The sequence below is a fragment of the Tetrao urogallus genome (genome assembly GCF_951394365.1).
Source record: "Tetrao urogallus genome assembly, chromosome: 1".
Classification (NCBI taxonomy): Eukaryota; Metazoa; Chordata; class Aves; order Galliformes; family Phasianidae; genus Tetrao; species Tetrao urogallus.
Window position 1 is genome coordinate 75,102,826 of NC_136813.1, and position 24,041 is coordinate 75,126,866.

General features: G+C 36.6%; 1 protein-coding gene across 3 annotated transcripts in view; it reads left to right on the forward strand.

Annotated features, from left to right (window-relative positions):
• Positions 1–24,041, forward strand: part of CDKL5 (cyclin dependent kinase like 5) — a gene marked incomplete at both ends in the record, with an annotated part of 71,221 nt that overhangs the window by 46,405 nt on the left and 775 nt on the right. Inside the window, 8 exons of one of the 3 annotated variants that reach the window (XM_079542285.1) lie at positions 1,693–1,853; positions 3,700–4,726; positions 7,599–7,700; positions 7,949–8,054; positions 9,842–9,965; positions 17,943–18,045; positions 22,120–22,242; positions 23,338–23,457. In XM_079542285.1, coding sequence (XP_079398411.1) covers positions 1,693–1,853; positions 3,700–4,726; positions 7,599–7,700; positions 7,949–8,054; positions 9,842–9,965; positions 17,943–18,045; positions 22,120–22,242; positions 23,338–23,457 — 1,866 coding nt within the window. Of the gene's footprint in view, positions 1–1,692; positions 1,854–3,699; positions 4,727–7,598; positions 7,701–7,948; positions 8,055–9,841; positions 9,966–17,942; positions 18,050–22,119; positions 22,243–23,337; positions 23,458–24,041 lie in introns of all 3 variants that reach the window. The other 2 variants (XM_079542286.1, XM_079542287.1) reach the window with 2 other exon arrangements.

The following is a 24,041-nucleotide window of genomic DNA, read 5'->3' on the forward strand; positions in this document are numbered from 1 at the left end:
AGGGTTGTTACATCTCAGACTGTCTTCTGTGATCAGATTAGCCTCCAGTACTTTACTGTCAGTGAACAGCAAGTCAAGTAAAGTGAAGGCCAACTAACTCTTGTTTGGTTTGCCTCTCCAGCAGTTAAATTAGAAAATGCTACCAACGTAGTCTAGAAGTCTCCTGAGTAGTTGAAGTCTGCTGTGAGGATGAGGAGCTATACTCTGCTTCTTGTTGTAGGAGGAGTCATCCTCTTTATCTTAGATGTGTAGTTGATAGCAAATCCCTGCCGTAACACCACAAATATTGGTTTTCCCTTCTAACCCTGACCCAGATTCTGAGTGGGTATACCTTTAGTCTCGTGCTGTCACTCAGTAAAAATTAGGAACCAGTTTAGTTGGAGTGCTACTCCTCTTCTTCACTACCTCCTAGCTTCTGATGCCAGCCATACCCATAAGTGACCATGACCCAGCCATCAGCCTTGTTCGCCACCACTTCTCTGTGATTGCAGTCAGTTTCTGAGCCCTATGATTGCCTGTGGGCTTTAGTTTTCCTTGCTTGTGCTCCAGCTTCTGCAAGTTAGTTTATAAGGTACTTGAGGTAAGCCTATGACCATCCATAAGTGGGCCGCTTGTATTGCAGTAGTGATGAGTGCCACAAAGAAGTAAGGAAAGAAGAAATGAATCGTTCAGTACACAGCTTGTCACCTGAGAAAGGCAGATACTGCATACTGTATGACTGAACTGCACAGGAATGCCAAACACTTTGGTGTGCAGGGATCCTGTGCAGGGAAAACTAGCTTGTGGTCAAGTGGATGAATATTATATTAATGCATATACAGATAGCCATTGCGCGTGTGTGCACACAGAGTTATTCTCTATTCAACCAATACAGCCCTTAAAAAAGAGCTGTTCTTTTTATTCAATGGCCATTCAAACTTTCATCCTTGCTGACGGTCACGCATCCAGGATGTGTTACATGTGGTCCCATTTCTGCAAGGAAACATTAAAAGTTATCAAAATCAGCAAATTGTTTTTTGATTTTGTGATCAGGTGTTCTCTGTGTGTCAGAAAAGTCAGTATGTTCAGAATCACAGCTGATCTAATGGAATCATACGGCACATGTTATTCTGAGTACATTGTAAACAGTTTAGATGATCCTTTAAAAACATGAATGAACTTGAACCTTTACTGAAATAAAAACCAACTCACATTTGTATATGTTTTTAAAAATTATAAACTGTAAAGGAATTTTTGAACATTTAATACCGCTCATGTATGAGTGTTCTTTTTGTTACGCCTGTTTCATTGGCAGTATTATAGTAATGGTAATTCAATACTCTTTGTTTTAATAATGTTTTATAGTATGTCCTGAAAAGTATCTTTAAATTCACATGTTTTTAACATCTATATATATATATGGGTACACGTATAGTTTCCCATTTACATCTTTTTTTGTTTAAACATGTTAAGTGCAAATTTATAACCGTGTGAGTATGTTCCCTTATGTTCCTTAGAATATAATACTTCTGAAAGTCTTCATATTGTATCATGTGTATTTAAATGCAGTATGAAATTATTCTGGTACCTGCATGTAATCACAGACGGTCTGGAGATTAAAAAACTATCTCATTAACGTTCTTTATTTTACTTTATTGTTGTTGACACAAATACGGATAGTAACATTTAAACTTTCGGATTTATTTTCCAAAGAACTTACTGAAGTTAGATCCAGCAGACAGATACTTGACAGAACAATGTTTGAACCATCCTTCATTTCAAACACAAAGACTCTTGGATCGCTGTGGAAGCTCACCTTCACGGTCAGCTAAAAGAAAGCCTTACCACGTCGACAGCAACACATTATCTAACAGGTAAACGTAGTCGTTTGACCCTTAAACACTGATATTTTCTGTGTTAATGAGTAAGTTGCAACAGTGCTTACACAGAATATTATCTTCAAGAAAATTAGTTATTTTGTAGTTTAAGTACATTGCAACGTATGTGCTGTTCCATGCTGCTTCACTGAACAAAGAAGGCAGACATAGTTTTATTATTACAGTTATTCAAGCTGAAATTTTTTGTTAGCTATATTCATCAGGCTGAATGCATCTTGGGATTTAAAAAAAGAAAAAAAAGTAAAAGCTTTTTCTCACATGACGATAAGAAAATAATTTGGCTTACTCGTCTTAAAAAAGTTAGCTTCTTTTCTGAACAATAGCAAGAATTCTGTGGTTTGGAGGTGTCGCTACAGAAAACAAAAGTGCATTGATCATGCTCCACAGTAAGGATAAACAGAATTTTGTCTGCAATTGTGGTTATGAACTGAGTCTAGTCTACTTGAACTTAAAACAGGATGTATTTGCTCACTAACTCCTTTGTTGGACCCACATAGCTTGAGAGAAGCCACCTGATCTCAGTACGTCAACAAACCAGGTTTTCTGGTGAATAAAATACTTTAGTACAAAGAGACTCATCGCATTCCTTTGACAAAAGCTTTCTTAAAGGCCATCCTCTGAAGTATGCAGAACTACAGTGTCTTTTAATCCTAGCCAGGTTTTCTTTAGTTCTTCCAGTGAGATTTAAAAAACAACATTCCTCACTTTAAGATTTGGGAACATGACATCTGCATCCTGCATGTTTTCTGAAATGGTTACTAAAATGTTTTGGCTGCTGCTATACATACTTACTGGTGCTGGTATTTCTTAATTTCTTGAAATTGTAATTGAGCATATCATTAGATCACTGGAATTGGGTAGTACAAAAATCCTTAATATAAAAATAACTAGCATTATCCAATAATAGTTTCTAATAAGATCCACAAATGTACAAATTCATCAGTACTGTCAGCTCTTAGTTTATACCTCAGTAATATATCTGAGTTAGATGATGATAGAACTGATTTAAAAATAAGTACATTTACTCAGCTTTAAGCCAGCTTATGTCCATCAAGGCTAATAAGCATAGGCACAGCACTGCTCAGTTGCAGCTGCACTGTTTCAGGGCCAAGATAGGCCCATGAGCAGATCTGCTTTTATGCTGTAGAATCTGAGTTCTGCAAAAGTCGGTGTTCCTGTGGTATTCCTGACTTGATGTTACAGAGCTTACCAGGCTGCATAGACCTTGGTATCAGTCCATTCAAATGGCTTTGACCAGCACAACAGCTTCTGTTCTCTCTCTTCTGCCTCCACTCGCCTCAGACATACATTATGTAGCCTGGAGCATTGATTGTACAAGGCTTTTTGGCAGCATTGACATATTTGATTGTTCCACTTTAACTTTGATATGCTGGATGTGTTTAACAATTCCTTCAGTGGATCTGCAGCTAATTTTCATAATAGTGCTTAGAGTAGCGATTACAAATGTAGTACAAATTGGTAAATATTTAAATACATATATTGGAAAGTTGGAATTTTTATGACTGGATTCTGTATATTTCTTTTTTTTCCACTAGCAGGATCCTTTAACTAAAATTGAGTTGGTCCCTTAGGATATAACCAATGAAAAACAATATACTGACACTTGCAAATCTGTTACTGTAGTGGAGCTTCTGGTTCCTAGTTCACAGTTTCTGCAATGAGCAGAAGTTTTTGATCTTACTACTAATTTTGTGTTATAAAGTGGCAACTTCCATTTAAAGTGAGTGCGCTTTTGTTGAAGTTACTAATACATGAATATGTAATCTGGTATATTAATGCTTCTTTATGCATTTTAATGTAGAAATCAAGCCAGCAAAAGTTCTGCTTTGCAGTCACACCACAGATCAAACAGCAAGGATATACAGACACTAGGGGTTGGCGGGCCAAGAGAAGAAGGTCTTCCAGCAAATGAAAGCTTTTTAAATGGAAACCTTTCTGCAGCTGCACATAGCCCAATGCACGCGAAGAAATCAAGCAATCAGCCTGCATCTGGCAATAAAGATCTAGCCAACAATAACATGCCACATCTTCTTAGTCCAAAGGAGACAAAGGCAAAAACAGAATTTGATTTTAACGTGGACCCAAAAAGTTCTGAAGGTCCAGGCACGAAGTACCTGAAGTCTAACACCAGATCTCAGCAGAACCGGCACTCATTTATGGAAACGTCTCAGAACAAAACTGGGACGCTGCAGCCCGGCGATAAGCATAGTCGCCACAGCTACATTGATACCATTCCACAGTCTTCTAAGAGTCCTTCGTATCGGACAAAGTCAAAGAGCCATGGGGTTCTGACAGACTCGAAATCCGTGGGCAACCTATCTGAGGCTAGGGCTCAAGCTGCAGAACCAAACAGCAGTCGCTATTTTCCATCCAGCTGCATGGACTTGAACTCTCCTACCAGTCCGACCGCTCCCCGCCATAGCGATAACAGAACTTTGCTCAGCCCTTCTGGGAGGAATAACCGCAGCGAGGGCACTCTGGACACCCGAAGACCTTCAACCAGGCACTCCAAAACAATGGAGGAGTTGAAACTGCCAGATCACATGGATGGAAGCCATTCCCACTCGCTCTCTGCTCCACACGAATCTTTTTCCTATGGCCTAGGTTATACCAGTCCTTTCTCTTCACAACAGCGCCCTCATAGACACTCTATGTATGTGAGCCGGGACAGAGTGAGGTCAAAGGGCTCAGAGGGTGGCTTAAGCGTAGGGCAAGGGATGGCAGCCAGAGCAAACAGCCTGCAACTGTTATCTCCACAGGTGCAGCATAAGTCACTCACAAGGTCTGTTGGCTCTTCACGAGAAGACTGTACAGAAGATACTAATAGGGTTAGTTCAAAATATCACCTGTTATGGAAGACTTACCTTCCTCTCCTTATTTCATGTGGGGACTGTGTCCTGCTTTCTCTCTTCTGTTTCTTTGTTTGCTTAGTTATTCTCCTATGGTGCTGTAAGGCAAGGAATGTGAGACCAAAAAAACCAAAAAGGCGCTAAGTAGTTGGAGTGCAAAATGAGACCACGTTAAAGCTAATAATGATTGGACTATGACAGCTATTTTTATAGTGTACTGAAATGTGAGAACAGAAAAAAATGTCTGTGAAGTTAACATTTAATTTGTAGTTCCTTGTCTGTTATGTTTTCTAATGTCATTTTTATTGTATTGGTTTTCCTTAATTAACCTTCTCGTTTGTGTTTTATTTAACTTTACTAGTATGCCTTTCTGTTTTGAATAGCAATCTTAAATTTTGAAGTGAGCTTTTTCACTTGTTTATAGCATGACATTATTGATGAAATGTCATGATTTGCTAGAGGGATATAAAAACTGCACTATTCCTCTTGATTAGTATGATAAATAACTGGAACAGGCTAGAGATTTTTTTCTGGGAGAAGCCACCAGTGAACTGAAGCCTTAGCAGTGCTATAGTGACTGTCATTACTTATCTTACGATATTTTGTTAGGAGTATTACTTCATCAGTGTGGAGAAAGGGCCAGTTTCAGTGTTGATTTACTTTCCTAATACAATAGTTGTGAATTTTTTAAGGTTTTGCATAAGACGAATGTCCCCATATCCTTAGATTGCTGTGCCATTGATCCAAAACATAAATGTAAATAAAATCAGCATTTGGTTTTTTTAATACACGTTTATGTCATAAAGCGACTTCAAAATTCTTGTTCAGTTTTGTTGACAAACTGCAGAAAGATCTACATATATTATTGAAAGTCTAAAAATGATAGTGAAAAAGACTAAAAACCTCAGCCTCTTCAGTTTACATAATAAATACACATAGTAGATTTGTATGCAATCATAAAAAAAGAGTTTTCACATACTGGATGGTTCTTCAACAGAAGAAAGTATAGACGAGGCATTTTTGTATATTTAAAAGCACGTTACTAATACATTATCTTTGTATTCAGTATGTCTCTTCCGTTCAGAATTATGAGAATTATTCGTTATAAGAAGAAAAAAATCTCATAAAAGAAGAGAATTTAAAGAAAAATGGCTACTTAGAAGGAATTACAGAAGCTCTGCTTTAAAATAAGATTTTATTTCTTGTGCTTAGTCATTTTTTTCTCTCTCTCATTTCAGTCGAATTAAATGTTACTTTTCTTCACAATATGATTGTAGAAAGGCAGCAATAGCAACATTTGACATTTTGATAATAAAAGCTGACGCTGCCTTGTATTCTTTAATATTTGGATCTTTTCCTGAATTATTTAGCAGATATTAAATTGATAATTAATTCTAATTTTAATTCCTATTATCAGATCATTCTTTGTCTTTTGCCAGCTACTTGAAAAACTTTATTTCAATTAGAAAAATTGTTATACATCCTAATGCTTATAGTTTTGTTCATTGTGGTTTGCTTTGGAATGTCTAATCATTTGTAAAGAATTCACCTTTATCTTTTTTGGTCAGTGGTTTTTAAACTTAAGTCTTCAATTCATTGTTTTAAGGTCATATTTCAACCAGCAGAAGCCTGAAGGGAAAAATACTCTTTTGAAATCTATGGCAAGTCTGTACGTTCGCAAAGCATTTTTGTCTGTTTTCCTTCTTTTTCACTATTTCCAATCACAAATCAGAATTAAAATTACAATATTTGTATGACTCTGATAGGAATTTCAGATAGGAATCCTTTCCTATCCCTTTTTCTTGCCACATGCTGTATTACAAATGAGAAAACTTCACTTTCTTCAGCCATAGTGAACTCAAAACTTCAGGAAAAATATAAAGGTTGTCAAAGAATCTGTATTATTTTCCTAGTAAATTTTTCCATTCAGTTCTACTGGTTTTCTCTGCTACTGTTGTCTCTCTGGGCTCATAGTTTGTGAAATGTCCTTACTTCCCTGTTTGTAGATTCCATTAAGCCACTAACAATTCATTTTAAAGAAAATCATTCTTTGTTCGCTAGGTTTAAATCTTACTTGCATTCGGTGCATTAAACTTTCCAAGTCTCAGTTACAACAGTGTTTTCTTAAGGGCTCTTTTTAAGTTAAATGTACACAAAGCGGTAGGCAGAATAAGTTCAAGTACAAGTTGCTACTATTGTCTCATATTTATGACTTAAATGCTAACCAACAAGAAATGCCTTAAGTCATAATTTAATCAAATTTATCAAACTCAAATTTTGCTGAAGCAATCTGTGATTTATACCATTGTTTTAGTTGCATTTATCATCTTGGCACAGTTTTAGGAGTTATATTATTGATGGTAGTGAGTTCAGATCTTTATTAATGAAAGACAAAACAAATTTTGGAAATGTTTCCTGGGAGGTCTTAGAGTATTGAATTTTATCTGGTCCTTACTGCGGAAGGAGTCATAGCTTCTGGTTCATTTAAGAAAGGAATTAAGTCATATTTGGTGGCCAATTCCATGCATATGTGGTCATTTCTGAGGGAGTACTTAAGTTTTTATTTGACGTACCTTCCAGGAAGTTTTTATTCAGAAACATAGATTAATTAGAGATGGTGATGTACTTTTGCTATCCTGGTGATGTACTTTTGCTATCCTGTCTGACCTACCTATTCAGCTTATATATTTCTTAGTTTCGGGATGCCTCTTAGTTTGTGAATAGTAGATTTTGTGACTGCTGGCTCCTGTAGGTACTACTGTATAACAGCTGTTAAGAGATAGTGCTTTGGTGTTGCAATAATCACAAATTACATGCATTTCTTGTTTATTTTTTTAAAATTTGCCATTAGCAGAGTGACCAGATTCCATCAGAAACAAATTTAACAAGACCTCCAGTAAAAGATTCCTCCAGAGATGTTACAGCTGCGTTTCATTCACGGCGAAAATCTGAGGTCTGAATCATGCTAAAGTCCTTAAAATTACAATTAAGAGGCAAAATTTTGTTAATGCCATTTTGGAAAAAGTGAATGGAACAACAAAACCAAATAATTATTGATTATGGGGTATGTGGTTTGAGACTGGCAGTTTTTCATAGCATGAAATGAAAACTGTCTGTAGTAAAATTCAGAGTTTATTCCTTATGTATGTTAGTTAAAAACACAGCCTTTCATTTTAAATAGCTGACTGTTCTTTTGTCTAGGGTGGAGCATATCATGATCCACACACAGAAGATGGAGCATCTACTAAGGAAAATAGAATTCTGTATAATGAAGCTGTTCCCAGAAGAGTTGGCAGTTTTTACAGAGGTAATTTTATGGTGCATCTTTAAAAATTAAACAAGAATTTTAACATGGAATATAAATGAAATAGTGGAAGTTGGTGCAGAGAACTAAGGTGAACAATGTGAAAAAAACAATTGGAGAAAGAATTGTTACCACGCTTTCAGATACTAGACTGACCTACTCAGTTGTATGTAGTCATTGCATTAGTATTCAATTTGTGCAAAAAGTATTTTTGCATATTTAAAAGCATATTCAATGCAGTTCTTTGTAAACCAGAAGATAATTTATTAGGGAATGTTGAACAAAATAAATGAAAATTGCTAGAGTGAACTCCTTATTTTTTTTAAATATCAATTCGTACTTTTAATTCTTACTAATATTAAATCTGAACACCTATCTACTTGTGACACACTGACATGCTGATTTGTCTTAGGTAATATGGTATATGGATCTTCCAGTGCTATTCATTCATTCGTTGAAACTTACATTTGTATCTTTTGTGCAGGTTTACTAAAATTCAGGGTTTCAGCAAGTAAAAGCACGGTTATGAGAGCCCAATTGAGAATAAACAATAAAACAGGAGCATGTTAATGTACATAAGTACCTGTATGTATACACGTGGGTGCATGTGCATGTGTGTGTATACATGAATAGATACTATTCTGGTATGGTACAATAAGGACAGTGATTTGTGAGCAGCTGTCTCATAGCTAAACCTGGGTAATCCCTTTGAGAAGAACAAGCATGACAAGCTAATTACTGTCCTATGAATATTAGGAGGCTTGTGGGGCTCCCCTGAACCTTAAGTAGGCACAATCAGCTAAAATTCGATTATGAGTCACCTAATAACCTTAAATAGAGTTACCAGTCTCTCTCTGATCCTCTTCAGGTTGATCAATTGGCAGATGACCTGCTTTAGCCATGTTCAGTTCTGCCAATCCTTGTCAGTGTCCCATTGCAATTATTTAACTACATATAGCAAACAACCTTATTTTAATGCACAGACTTAACTGCTTCACTGGAGAAGTGGTATTATATTCAAAGTATACATGTATTCAAAGTATATGTAAAAGTTACTGAAAGAAAAACTTACTGTGAAACACCATGACTTCCTATTGACTCAATGATTAAGTACTGACTTCAAATAGAGGTTACTGGCATGTGCTTTTGCACTAGAAATTAATCAAAAATTAACAATTCAGTTTTGATAGTACAGTAGTGCTGCTACTAGTGTCTGATCAGTTTTAATCCACTGCATATATTTCTGATGTTATTTGTAATTCTGATATCAAATTTGTACTTTAGGTATGTATAGAATGTTTTCGAAAGTACAGTATTTTTGTTTAAAAAACACATTTGATTTTATCCCTTCATTTTTTATAAGTAATCTCTTACTCCTAGTTACATTAAATCTAATTTTTTTTAAGACTAATGTTTTGTTTTGTACCTAAGGCTTGTGTTAAGACAAAGGGTGAGCTGTAGTGTTTTGTGTCTTTAATACCAGTAATCCAGCCTTGTATTCTATTTCCTGTTTTTAACTATCAGTCACACTTGCAGGCATCTTTAGATGATGTTTAGAATATCTTACAAGTTCTAGTGATGCCGTCATTTTACAATATTATCTTGCAATTATTATAAAACAATAGCTTTCCAAACTGTAAAAGTTAAGAAGTACTTTTCTGTGCTTGTTACATAAAGCACAACTGCCACTTCGTTTGTTTTTTGTAGAAGAGGTAGAAAGAAATCATACAACTCAAAGATGTGATTTTTGGCAGAGCTCAGTATACAGTTTTTGCTCTTTCTCTGTTCAGTTCCATCTCCACGTCCAGACAGCACGTACATAGAAAACAATGTGTCAAACAGAGCTTCTGTACTACCAGCAGACAGCAGCACGGTGGCAAACCACTCAAAGAGACAAACCACCTTTGATACCTGGTGAGTTGTTATTTACACAGATGTGTAGAGAATGGCAGGGGAAAAAAAAGGATTTTTAAGAGGAGAAAAGAAAAAACCTACAAGATTTTTTTTTCAGAATTTGCTATTGTATATTCATGCTTTCTTTAGTGCTCCCTCTGACTGTACTGACATGACATTGCATGTTTGCTGTGCCCTTTTGAGCAACAAGAAATACTTCATCGCATTGAATGCATGAGAAATGGTGCTCTTTTGTCTGCTCTTTCTTGTTTGTTTTTTTCCATTATCAGCCTTTGGTTAAAGATAATACAAGGTGCTTGATATAGCAAACCCATAGCTTCATCTGTGGATTCTAGAAGCATGAATTCTCAAATTTACAAATGTAAAAACCATATATATGAAAATGCATGTTTCCATATATAGAATAGGACTTTGTTAATGAAGAATACAGTGTTCACCCTGCAGTGGGGACTGCTGCTTTCTTTGCTTATGCATCACAGAAGGAATTGAGCACATTCTATGAGAAATTGGCTAAAGCAACATCTGAGTGGTGTGTGTTGATTTTAAAAGATTTAAAAGTATCACATGATGCTATTGTATAACATAGAGCAATTAACTCTAATTATTCTAATAGAATGGCGGCATATGTGTAGCTTTGCAGGACTTAAAGGGAAACATCTTAATTTTCTTACTGTGAGAGCTATAAAGTTCTAAAATAGTCTCCATGTTCTACTTCGTTCAATCACAGTAAAGCACAGTGAATGAAAATAAGCAAACGGTTTCAAAGGATTGTTGGGAGGGACCGTATGCATTCTCATGTCTAAAGTGTACTTTGTACCATTCTCTGAAACTCTGCTCTCTGAAAGTGTGATAAAATTATGCTAGCTAAAAAACTGTTTCAGTGGTTTGTTAACATATTGTATTTTCATGTGAACAATCCGTGAATTATCTGCTTAAAAAAGAAAGGAGGAGGGACACGAACAAATGGTATCTCAGCTTTTGTTCGGGTTCTGTACCCATGTCAGCAGTGGAAGATGTTTACTCCAGAACACTTGTCACCTGCTCTGATTCTCTAGAATCTGCTTGCTGTCCTTCAGTAGCTCCACCTACATCAGTTTTGTTTGAAAGTAAATTTGGGGATCTGGTCGTTTATGTAAGAAGGTGGTACCATTGTTGTAATTTATGTTGCTAAATAAGGTCTTTGTTTTCACTGTTGAAGCTTTTTACATCTTTTCTTGTCCTTCATATTTGAATCTTCTTATCTTGCATACAACAAGACAACTGGAATCTTGTTTTCCTTTCTGTGTCATTCAGTAATATATTACCTTTTATTATGTGGTTATTGCAAAGGAACATGTAATGTTATTCCAACTCTGAACTGAAATAATAACGTATGTTATTAGAGCTGGTTGGGAATTTTTTGACCAACTATTTATTTTCCTTACAATTACGAATTACCAAAATCAAAACTTTTTGAAGGAACAGACTAATATCAACTAAAAATTTTTGGAAAGAGCCTTCAGTTCCAGGATTTAATTGCCAGTCAAAACCAGAGAAATACTCAAAATAATGAGTACTGTAGGGTCAGCGTTATTTTTTGGCATGTGAAGAACTCAAGTGCAAGGTCTTTGTTCTTTGTTATTTAAACCAGAGACTTGAACCGAGATCTTGGATCTAACGAGTGAATGCCCCGAAACAGAAGTTAAAGCACATTCTCTTTTTATCCTGAATATATTCTCCTTTGGAAATTTCATCTTGTTGAAATAACAAAAGGGCCACAGAGATGCAGAGTATAGCCTAGTGAAAAAGACCCTTAGTTAACTTTGAGAGAGTTAGATTTAAGTCCCTGCTTTGTTTCATATACTCAAATATTTCCACAAAGTGGAACACTCCTTTGAGAGAAAAACCCACAGAATAATCATTTAGTCTTGTGAAATGGAAAGAATGCAATGCCCTCAACAGTCAGTTAACTTTGGGATGCATTCCTCTCTCTCTTTCCTTTCCCTACTCCCAATTTTCCTGAAATGTTTCCTGCCCAGCTCTACCTGTTGCTCTGTGCAAGCTGTTCTGGCAATGGTCTAATGTTGTTGCAAAATTGTTTTGTGCCGTAAATGCAGATTCCTGAGTGATGTAGAGTCTGTGTTCCTCTACTTAATTTTCTGTATAGAAGTTGTGCAAATGCTTATGAAAATGTTGAAAGCTCTAATGGATTGTGATTTTTGCTTACATCAATTTTATGATGAAGTAAACATTTGGTGTCTGAAAGACATACATAACTGGTACGTGAGAATTCATCTCAGATTACGAGTGACATGTATTCCACTCAGACTTGCCACTACTGTAAAATATTGCTCCTCTCCTACTATTGCTCTGTGTTACCTTTCTTCTGTCAAGGATTTTGTGAATGTTTGCTAGACTGAATTGTCACAAATGTTCCCTTGTCTTTGTGTGCATTTCTTCACTCTGTCCCCGCTATCCTGCCTCTTTAAAATAAAGATATTATAAACTCTACTTCTGTGATCAGGTTTTACTATTAAATTACTATTTTACTATTATATTACTATTTTGCAACTTTTGAGAATCTGATTTGGGGGAAGAAAGGTGTATTTTACATCTTTCTAGAAAATCTTTTTGCTTGAGTTTAGTTTCCCCTGAATGACCTTAAGCTTGCTTAGTATTCCATTTTTAGGAACGAGCATAGATGCTTAATTCTCTTTTGTTGTACAAAGTTGTGCAAGTTTCATCTTGAGCTGAGCAAAACTAGTAGGTAATAGGCAAGATATTTAACCTTGTTCTGCTAGTGTACCAAAATGCTGACGTGTGTTACCCTTAGCTTTGCATTATTATCATTCTAAATATCTCTTTGGAATAAACTCTATGTGCAGTATCACACATCATACTGGAAATGCTTGATTGCTTGCAAGATATTTGGAAACTTTTGGAAAGCTTTCTTGCATAGATCTTTTTTGTCCATTAAAGCTTATTTGTTCTGTGACAGCTAGAATATGTCGTATCTGCCTGCAGAAAATAAAAAGGAGGAATGCATATAATTATTTTCTAGATGTGTACAAACAAATAAGCACACAAACACTCTGTGACTCAAGAACAAAGAGAAGAACATCCTATTTTTAGGGGTGTGAGCGGCTTACTCTTACCTGTCGTTAGTTGTCAGGACTCCAAAACAATATATATGTTACAGATGTGACCCAGCCGCCTTGAATATTGCTGTTTCAGTGTCAATGTGAAAATATAGTCACACTGAGTTCCCTGAAACTAGAAGGTTACCAACACCTGAACAAGGCAGCTGAAAGCTAGTTTGACTGTCTGCAGTATGAATATTCATGCATTGCAAATTCACTCCAGTTCGTTTAAAGATCCCTAGAATTCATCTAAAAATAGAGAAAAAAATTCCAAATTTGTAGTTTGCAAGTTTAAAAATCAGTAGTGTGTTACACTGGCGTGGGTGGAGGCTTCAGGAATCTGCTCAGCATAGCCTGAAGATGTTCACCTTCCAAACTGTGTCACTTTCCTTCTGACATTTCCTTTCCAAGATTATGGCACGTGCGTTATCATCTGCTATGTTTGCTTTTTTCAGCCGTTTGGCTGCACCTCAGCCTCCCTGCCAGTGCATGTAGGCTTTCTTCTACTGAACAGTGCCTCTTCCCTGTCCCTTCCCTGGTCATCAGTGGGTTTTGTTTTGTACTAAAACTGGGTAATGAAATGTAATGTTATTTGCAAGGAAGCCTTCCACAATTTGTAGTCATCGATATTCTGTCTGAGAAATAAGCCTGATGAACTACAAGTTTATGAAACCAAGTATTTTCACATTTTTTTTCTTACTGATGTTGAGGGGTTGCTATGGGAGGAGTATAAGATGTCTATGTGTATAAATACATGTAAAGGATGTATATATACATACAAAGTATGTATGATTTTTTTGTAAAGCCATAACATGGGGATCCTAGTAGTTGTAGTGGCTTCTGCTTTGAATTCTGTATATAAGATGGTAGATCAGGGTTTTATTCTAACTAATAAACCCTACTTTTTTCATGAAAAAAAAAAAAAGACTCTTATCAGAGATCAAATCTGAACATTGCTTTTCAAGCTTTCAGTGCCAGGCTTTTAGACCAATAAGTCTAAAAGCTACTATGGGCTTCAACTTGCGGGATTGATATCTTTGTAAACTATGTATCCAAGGTGCTTCTGAGGTCTCTGACATTGTCTTGCTTTTGTTTATGGTGACTGTATAACTGCCAGCAGTTTTTTATTTTGTTCATTCACTTTTCTTTTGACGAAAACTTCAGATATTTCAATAACTCCTCCATTAGACCCAAATCTTACTCATGTAATTGTGTGCGGTTCTCTCCAGAGAATGGTATTGTGACACTATTCTGACCCAGCTCCCTGCTGAGATTAAGGTTAATGAGGAATAACTTAAGCTGAAGCATGACGGATTGCTTTCAGAGAAGAGCTGTGTGCGGTATGGGTGTATCTGTGGCAGCATGAATGCAGCACGCTTCTTACTTTTCTTTTTGAAGTTTATATTAAAGCACAGCAGCTTGCCTGTTGTTTGCTGCTACACCTTGATGTACCTGCACAGGGTTGGATGCCATTCCTGCCCAAAGGGTGATAAACACTAGTAATAGTCATAGAATTTCTCTTGTTTCTATGTCTTTTTCCAAGTATCTTTGACCAGAAGAACCACTGTGATCTATGCTATATGTCCTAAGCATGCAAAAGATGCGTACAAAAAAAAAGAGTAAATAATAGAGAAGAGCCCATTTTGCTTTTAATTTCTGATTGAGGGCAAGTTGTGTCAGTGAGGACTTTTCTCTAGGGCTGGTCTTACTTGCTAGTAAAAGAGGCACTGTAAAACCGCTTGCTCTCCAGACCTGAAGCTTTTTACAAAATACCAAGACTTGGCAGTTACACTGTAAGATCTGCGGTGTGATTATACCAGAGATTTTTTTTCTGATAGCCTTTTTCTTTTTTTTTCCTGTACTGTCCGTTGTCTGAAAACCATCTTTTGGGATGCCTAAAATACCCCAGTGTTTTATCCCATCGATCCAGACGTTCTGCTCTATTTTTACTCCTTACAGAATCCTGGTGTTGAAACTTCCTGCTGTAATGCTATATATGTTCGCTCTCTTGATATAATGAGCATGTGTTTTGAAGCAGTTGCTTTTCAAGGTCAGTGCTTTTTCAGACGACTGTACTGCAATATGAGTCATAGGAGTTAATGACATAAACCCGTTGGTGTAAACCCACTGCCTTTTGGCTATGCAGCAATTGAAAATGAGCAGAGTTCTCAGCCCCTTACTTTTCTCCAGTCTGGTCACTGGAGTCATAATGAGGGAATTATGGCACAGAGTTTCACTTCTATCTATTCATCTACTGTTGGGAGCACTTTCCATGTCCAGGCTCATTGGACCAAATAGAAGAATTACATTTGACTGAATCTGTCTGAAATCATGGCAAAAGTTGTCCCAGGTTTTATTCTGAAGACTAAATTCACCTTTAAAAATACAGTGTTTCCACTGAAGGTTGGATGTTGGAGCAGAATAGCCATAGCAAGGCACTGACATTTTAAAGAACAATGCTGAGTAACCACGCTGGGCCTTAAAATCTGATATCGGTCCTTCAATAGGCAGCATAGTCTCTAGGTTGGTAATTTTCACTGGGGCCATGATATGGGGTGTCTGCACACATCAGTGTGCAATAGCTCCTTCAGGGAAAGGTGTGAGCAATTCTCAGTCCCATTCACATGACTTTCAGAGTATAAGCAAGATATCTGGGGCATTTGTTTTTCTCTAGGTTTCCTAATAGATTAAAGAAGATGAAACTCCCCAAAATAAATATCATTTAGTAAATAATTCAGTAGTTATTTTCCCTGTGCAACGTCATTCTTGAGAGTTGACAGATTCTGTGAAGCTTTCAGTAGTGTTTACTTTTGGGCTTTCTCCTTGATGCTTTAGATGAATAATACAAAACTTAGTGCTGTTATGCAATGATACCAAATCCAGGAACATGACATAAAAGAACACGACATAAACAAGAATCTTGAGCAATGCAGAATCTTTATAACATGTCATAGAAACCTAATAATTACATACTGAAGTAGAGACTTTTCCCACATCAACTTTCACAGTTCAGATTTTCACATCTTGTCTATCACATTGAATGCTTGAATGTTTTTTGGATCTAGATTTAAGTCACAAAAATCTAAATTAGGAAAATTCCCATAATTTCCTCTGCCTATAAATCTTTCCCCTACGCACATTTATCTTACTCAATAATTGCACTTTATTGCAGTGTTTAAACACTGTGTGCATTCCCATAGAACCAGGTAACATTTTGACTGTTTTGGGAAGAATTCAAGGAACTGGTCAAACACTGTTTGAGAGTGAAGATACTCTTATCGATAAGAGAGGCTTCTCTAGTCATTCCCACTCCAATTATGTGCTTCCCATTTGCTTGGAAAATAATGTCAGCTTGGCACGTAGTAGCAGCTGAATCACCAGCTTGCAGCGTAGTGCTTTAAGCCAGATTTAGAATCCAAGGATAACTATAGCAGACAGCAAAGTATTGCTACGTTACAGTTGCTTCAAGAAAAGCTGCTTTTCCTTGTCATCCGGAGCCCTGAGAACTGTGGTTGTCCATCAGGTTTTGCAGCAAGACAGCAGAATCATTTCATTTTTGTTTTCATACACCTCAAGGCTAAAAAGGGCTATTAGGGCACCAAGTATGGCCTCCATTGTGTTAGTTGCCATTAAATGGCATCGGTTCTCTGGGGTTGAAGCCCAGTAGTGTACTCAGCAGGAGTTTATGCAGTCCTGATTGGAAATGTCAGATTTCAAAAACTATCAAAAAGATGCCAATCTACTTCACTAAGGAGTTACTTCTGCTGGTTAATTATTAAAATCAGTGCCTTATTTACAGTATGGTTTCTGTGGCCTCATCATGTATCTACTTGTTTTGTCTTTGCCCTCTGCTTTAAAGATCCATCGAGTATCCTTTAATTTCTTCCTGGATAAGTACCTGCACACCGCAACCAAGGAAACTAGAAATGCTGGGGTTTGTGTTTTTTAACATACTAAAGACTTGGAAATCTCTGGCTCTTTTAATGTAGGCTGTTCTTTCTACCTCTGCGAAACTTCCCTTCGCCATTTCCAGTTTTCATAATACCTTAAAGGGCACTAGAACTGCATTCAGCTCTGACTCACCACTGTCCTACATAAGCCATCTTTCTACTCTATATCAGGACTTGACATACATAGTTTGCTGCATATGCTTTAAGTAAGTAGCATGCCGTTTATCAGCTGTGGATAATTCAGCTGTAAGCAAGATCTAAGGTGGAAATAAATAAAATTCCAACTTCAGGCAAGTTCCACTCCGGGGTCATCTTTTTTTGCCAGCGCTGTCTCACCCATGCGTAACAAAATAACTGAAGCATTTAAGTTGAGATGGACCGCAATAGATCCCCAGACTTCCTTGATGATAAGTTTGGAACCATGTCAGCAAAGGTCAGGAATTTTGGTTGAAATTGGTTCTGTCTGGCAAACTTTGCAACTCCTGGCTCTCCACCAAGCAGTGGATAAACTGGACCGGTGCTTTTATACTTCCTCATCATTTGTATGTTCTCCAAGTTATGATTTTAATTTTTCTAAAAGGCCTTTGGTGTAAATACTTTGGATGGAATATTAAATTCTGGCTTAAAAGAAAACAAAATAGAAATGCATGCTTGTCTTTCCCCTAAATAACTATTCAGTGGTTTGAGCTAATCATTTTACCCTAACACTGTGTTCTTCCTGCTCCATTTAATAAGGTAACTTATCCGTTATTTGTATAGTAACCTTTGAACCAATGAATGCTAAAATACTAAGAATCTTAGTGCTTTAATCATTAATTTTCATTCTTTGGCATAAGGTCTCATTATTTTGCAGAATTTGCATAGTGTCAAAATAAAATCTATCTTACAATACCTTATCTCATGTTTAGGAAAAGTCCTGAAAATCTTAACAGTCACTCTGAACAGCTTAAGGAGAAAGAAAAGCAAGGTTTTTTCAGGGCAATAAAAAAGAAAAAGAAGAAATCTCAAACCGTAAGTATACAATTATTTGTAAAAGAAAATGTAGTTGTCAATTTTAAATGGCACTATTTTAGTATGCTAGACTAGTACAGTATGTTTCTATTATTTGTGGTCATACCTGCCTGTATCTATGTGTTGTTACTTTATTTTCTGTCAGATACAGTCAGATACATGTGCTGCATATATCTCTGTATTCATTCAGATACTTCATCATCCAATTTAGATGCAAGTTTTAAGCAGGTATCACAGCAAATTCTTTCGCAGCATATGGCGACTCCGTTCGAAGAGTAGAAATGCATTATTGTCCTTTGAGCTTGAAAAATGTCGGACTCCCATTAGGTGATCAAACTGCTTTAAAAGAGAATTCTTTAAGATCTTTTTCATGGCACTCTCATGATGACAGCTTCTGTGTTGCTGTACCCTGTGACTGGAATAAGGGAGATGCATCTTAACTATTACGAATGCTTTATGGTTTTTGGTGACTGTGGCTTTTGTCACCTGCTGTAAGTCTCTTATCTTTTCCGTATTTACATCTAGGTTTTGGAAGGGAAGAACAACTTTATCAGAGCGAGTTAGCATTTCACAAAATTTTATAATGAAAATCCCTATAAAATAAACCTAAACATCGTCTTACCTCATTCTTGGATGACTGTTCTGGAAACAGTGAAACACTTAAAATTACATTTGCATTAAGTCCAAATAAAAAAAAAAAGTAAATTAAACTGCAGGTACTTTATCTAGAAACTGGGGCCTTGTAATTCTCAACCAGGCCACCAGAAGGATAACTTACTTTTATTAGTGTAGCAGTATGTTGCTAAATTTCATGTACAAAATAGCGTCATAAAAAAAACCTTGGTCTCTTTGTTGCCTATTCTTTTCAGTGTACTTCACACTTTCATTTCCCTGTGCAACGAGTTCTGGGTAGGAAAATAAAGAATTCTACTATTTTTTTTTTAAGATAAAATGGGATAAAATGTTTTTTAAGATAAAATGACTCAATTTGTTAACGAGAATAGCTTTCTGATGTTGGTGTTCTCAGTGTAAAAATAAGAGGATAAATTTCAGACTTTACTTGGATTCTGAAAATCAAATCATTTTACCTAGTATTGAGATCGTCATCACCAGCAGTAAGGTACGCTCTGATTTTCAGAGAAGCTTACTTGAATTCCCCACATTTCAGCTTTCAGTTTGCTTAAGATCTCAGTGACACTGAAAATTAAGTTGCAGTATTTCTGTAAGTGAAATTGCAGTTACAGTTTTGAAGGTTCTTGAAATGAAGTAAGTCATGCTTACTCACTCTAGTTAAAATAGGCTCTGGATGACATTAATGGTACTGCAGGGTGGAGGGCAGTGACTGTATTTAAATATCTTCTGTCAGACTGAGGTGATGTGATCTGGGTTTTGGTGGAGGGCAGATCTGTTGAAAGTTTGGGGAGTGGAGTGTTCATCTACTTTTGTTTGTTTCATTTTCTTTGAACTGCATGAAACATGTGCATGCGTGTATTAACTGGCACACGAGATGCACCGTGTCTTCCTGCTGGCCAGGCTTTTCCTCCTTCTGAACTTGTTCACCTTGAGATTTGTACTCAGTTCAGATACAACCATTACACAATGAAACAAAATATTTAGATTAAGACTCTGGGATTATTTGATATCAGAATGCCCATGAAAGGCTAGCACACCTGAAACCACTTGTTCCAGTGATGTTAAATTTGATCTTTTTCGGATTCCAGCCATTCAGACTTGGTTGTAGGGAGCGCTTTAAAAGCCTAGCTTTTAAATATGTTAAGTAGCAAATACTGCAAGATTAAGCTATGTGAATGAAGGAGAAACCAAGTTGAGTTGTTTTGCAACTCAAAATGCAGCACTTTCTAAAACCCTGATCTGCAACTACTGAAAACATCCCTGGTTACAAGCCAAGGCTGATTTATACATATCCTTACTCCTACTTCTTCTCATCCTTAAGGATGGGGAAAGAAAGAGACAGGGAGAGAGAGAAGATTTACGTAATGAGGGGAAATTGCAATGTCTAGTTAGAACTAGTATGTCACAGGAAGATAGATAAAATTCCTGAATTGAGAGAGTGATAAACTCTTGCATCTCATCTACAAACTTGCTGACATCAACTTGATCCAAAAAACTTATTCTCATTTCTACTTACAGTTGATTACAAGACAGTCTCTAGGGGCAGACTGTGCGTGCCACCATATGCACAAGTGTCTGCCTCAGACACTGTTAGTTGAGGAAGTCTATCTAACAAACATTGAGATATTCATTAGGATCTTCCAGTGCAAATGAAAATTAATACCTTCAGTTCAACACCAAGTTTGACTTCATTAGAAGAACCTTCTACACCTGTAGTAATAGCTCTTGGCAACCATGTGAATGCTTTCTATGAATTCATGTTAACAAATCTAACATAGAACTGGTGACTATGCAAGTTTTTTGGGTTTTGATTCTGAAGTTTATAATTCTTACAGATTCCTAGAAGTATGTAATTCTACCTATGTACTCTGATAAAAGCTTTCTGCAGCAAATAACGAACTAGACCAGAGTGTAGGCATAATGAGAAGCGTGCTATAGAGCTTAAGAGGGTGCTAATATCACATTCGCTAGTATTATTTACTTCTAATAATCTTTGGAAAGTCTCATTTTGCTGGTGATTAGCATAAGAGTCACAAAGATGACTGAAATTGGATTGAAGATATCTTCTTAATAATGCCATTCTCAAAATTCCCGATAGCTCAGAACTGATAGGATTTTCTGACACTTCCTCGTGCAGAGTTGTTCCCATTAATCATTCTCACTAGAGTTCTCCAGGTGCAGTTCTTCATGGGATAATAATCATTATTGTCTGCCATGGGAATTCTTTGCAATGTTATTTCTGCAGAGCTGCTCTTAATCATTCTCCTTTTATCTTGCTGAGAGTCGTTTAGTAACGTAGCAAAAAGTTTTGAAGATTGCTACAATCTCAGGGTTTTTTTACCAAGCATTTTAATGAATGTTCTCAATGTTGTCAACATGCCCTAACTTTAGGCAAAATCAGACTTTGTCACATGCTGCAAGCAATGGAACTGAAGAAATTACATCCTTTGGAAACAAACAGATGCAAATGAACATTTCTTCTACTGATGCTTTGATTCCTTTCTAATTGACTGTACTGCAAACAGGAAATTCTTCTGACCATAGAGTTTCTAAAGAAGCTATGTCATTTAGTGTCTTTGTCTTTTGTTAACTTGCATAGAACCTAGAAGATGGGAAGGTTGTTTGAAACCCTTCTCTTCTGGTGATGCACCCATTGTTCTATTTAGTCATAAGATCATTAGTCTGCATTGTAGAGCAAGCAAAATAATGCTTGTTTGTACCTCAGCTGGGGACAAATCTTGTTCATAATTTTAATTCTTGATCGTTTATTTTAATATTATTTATTATTATTATTATTATTATTATTATTATTATTATTAATTTCATCCACTGCTATGCTCTTTGACTGTATTAGGGAAGTAAAAATGAAACAGGCAGTGCTCTTGCAGTTGTACATCAAGTTGTTGAAGTGGTATTTTGGTCAGAACTGAAATAATTCATCTTGGAGCTCTAGCTTTTTTTAAAAGCTAAAAGTAGAACACTTGTATTTCTTCCAGAGGTAATTATAAACTGTTCATGCTAAAATGGATTGCTAATACTATTAGTATATCTTTGATATTTCACCTATATAACAGTAAGGAGTGTCATATAATTATAGATCCTTATCTTAGGTAACAGAAGAATTGTTCCAAAACTCAGTAATGTCAACAAGATGTACCTACGGTTTTCAAAAGGCTTTGAAATGCACTCTGCATTCCTAATGGGAAATGGGTATAAGAATGGGCGTACTGATCTCTTCCGTGCTTTATATCCACTGAGCTCCGTGAATTTATTCCACGCGCTTTTCTTTATTCAATCATTATATTTTCCTGCAGCAGATTATACATAGGATTGATACTATTACCGTTGGAACTACAAAAATAAAGTAATGAATTAATGTGGTAAGGACAGATCTCTTGAGTTGAAATGCTATGCATTTAGATTTTGTATCTTATATTACAGACAGACTCAACCAACGGGGAGAATCCAAGCATCAAGAAATCCCTCTTTCCTCTTTTTAATTCAAAGAATAATTTAAAGCATAGTTCTTCTTTGAAAAAGCTTCCTGTAGTCACTCTACCCATGGTATTAATTTTTAAGTACAGTAGCTCTGTAAAACGCTCCAGTAAACTTGTTTTACTGACTACAGCAGCATGTGTTTTATTTTCATGGGGTCACTTTCTTTCTCTTCATGCCAGTTAAGTATCTTGGGCCAGTTCGATAAATTGAAGTAAAATTGGCAGTTCTGTTGAAGTTGACTGTGTCTAAAGACAAATGGTTTTTGACTATCTGATATACTGAAAATGCAGTGTATATATGTAGTTCCAGAGAAAATGAAATTGCCTGTGTCTAAAACTAAAAATATTCTGTCCATTTCAATCAGGAAAAAAATTAACTTGGTTTGGTTTATAGCTATATTGGAAGCGCATTTTCTGTGTCAACAGCTCCTTTCTACATGAATTTAATTAAATATTAACATTAATATTAACAGATTATCTGAAACACCAATTTTAGCTCATGTTTTTACTGTATTTTTGTTTGTCCTGATTGTTCATGTTAAAAAGACAGCTTCCATTCCAAAATATGTCCAATTGAATTGTTCTTTTTGTCCTTTTTTTGCTTAAAACTCTTGAAGTCTCTGTGTAAGCCATAAATTCTCTTGAGTTTGCATTTTGTTTTTTTAGGGTTGTTGAGTTTTTCAATTTGTACTTCGGCTTGGGATATTTTTTGGAGCAGCAGAAAGATGGGGAAAGGAAAAGCTCTTGTTTTGTGATGGCAAAATCAGACAGACATCACTTCAGACACAATTTTGATCTGCCTCAATCAGGAACAAATTTATAGAACTGATCCATGGTCTTAACTGCAGTATGGAATGCTTTTAAATGAAGATGAGGCTCAACAATTTTTTTTGGTTGATTTTTTTGGAAGCCTTATTTAACTGCTCTCTCTTACAACAAATAACACTAACAGCATGTGAATGCTTTACGGGCTAAGGGTATAGCAAATCTGCATGACCTGTGCAGCCTCTTATTCTTCCTACGGGGAAAATATTGAAAGGACATTGCAATTCTGCTGCAGTAATCAGCTTTACTTGCATAATGTAATTAACTGGGGAAAAAGGATTTGCAGATATTCTGAGGAGCATATTGAGAGACCACACTATCTAACATTTTGTTGCAGATGCCTGGCACTGATGGTCAGGATCTCCTGGCGTTACAGAAAGCCATTCATTCTTCTAATCACCAGAGCAACAGGCAGAAGGATTGGCATCCTGAGAAGATGACAGAAATCCAGCCCCATGTAAGTGGCATTATCACTTCCCCGTATTCGAACATCTGAGGTACCTTGAGAACTTTTTCTCTGGTGAATAGAAAAATTGCATTTGACATTATTTCCCATCCCCCCCAGTCCCTGTTCTCTAAATGTAAAACACGTACCTGTAGTCTTATGTATTTCTTTGAAAATCTGGACGTAGATGACAGGGAAAAGAAGAGAGACTAAGTGTCCCCACGTCAGTCTTTGGGCCTTTGGAGATATTGGTTAAGTGTTAGATGCAGACAGCCTTTCAGTGCACATCCACAGCAGACACTGCAATGCTTTGGAGAGGCCCGTATGTGATCTCTGCAAGGTGTGGTGCACCCCAGCAGTGCCTGTGAGCACACCCCTGTGCCTAAGCTGGCACGGGCTGCTGGCTGCGCAGGCTGGATCGCTGGAGCGTCACTGCACAAATGCCGCTTTATTTTCTCCATCTCTAAAACCAGCTTGAGGGGCAGAGGTTGGGAGGCAGCTTCTGTGCCATTATGACACTGAAAACTGAAAAAGAGGATTCATTGCAGCCGCTGTGTTTGAAGAAGCACAGTTTTCTGAGAGCTGAGGAATTTAAT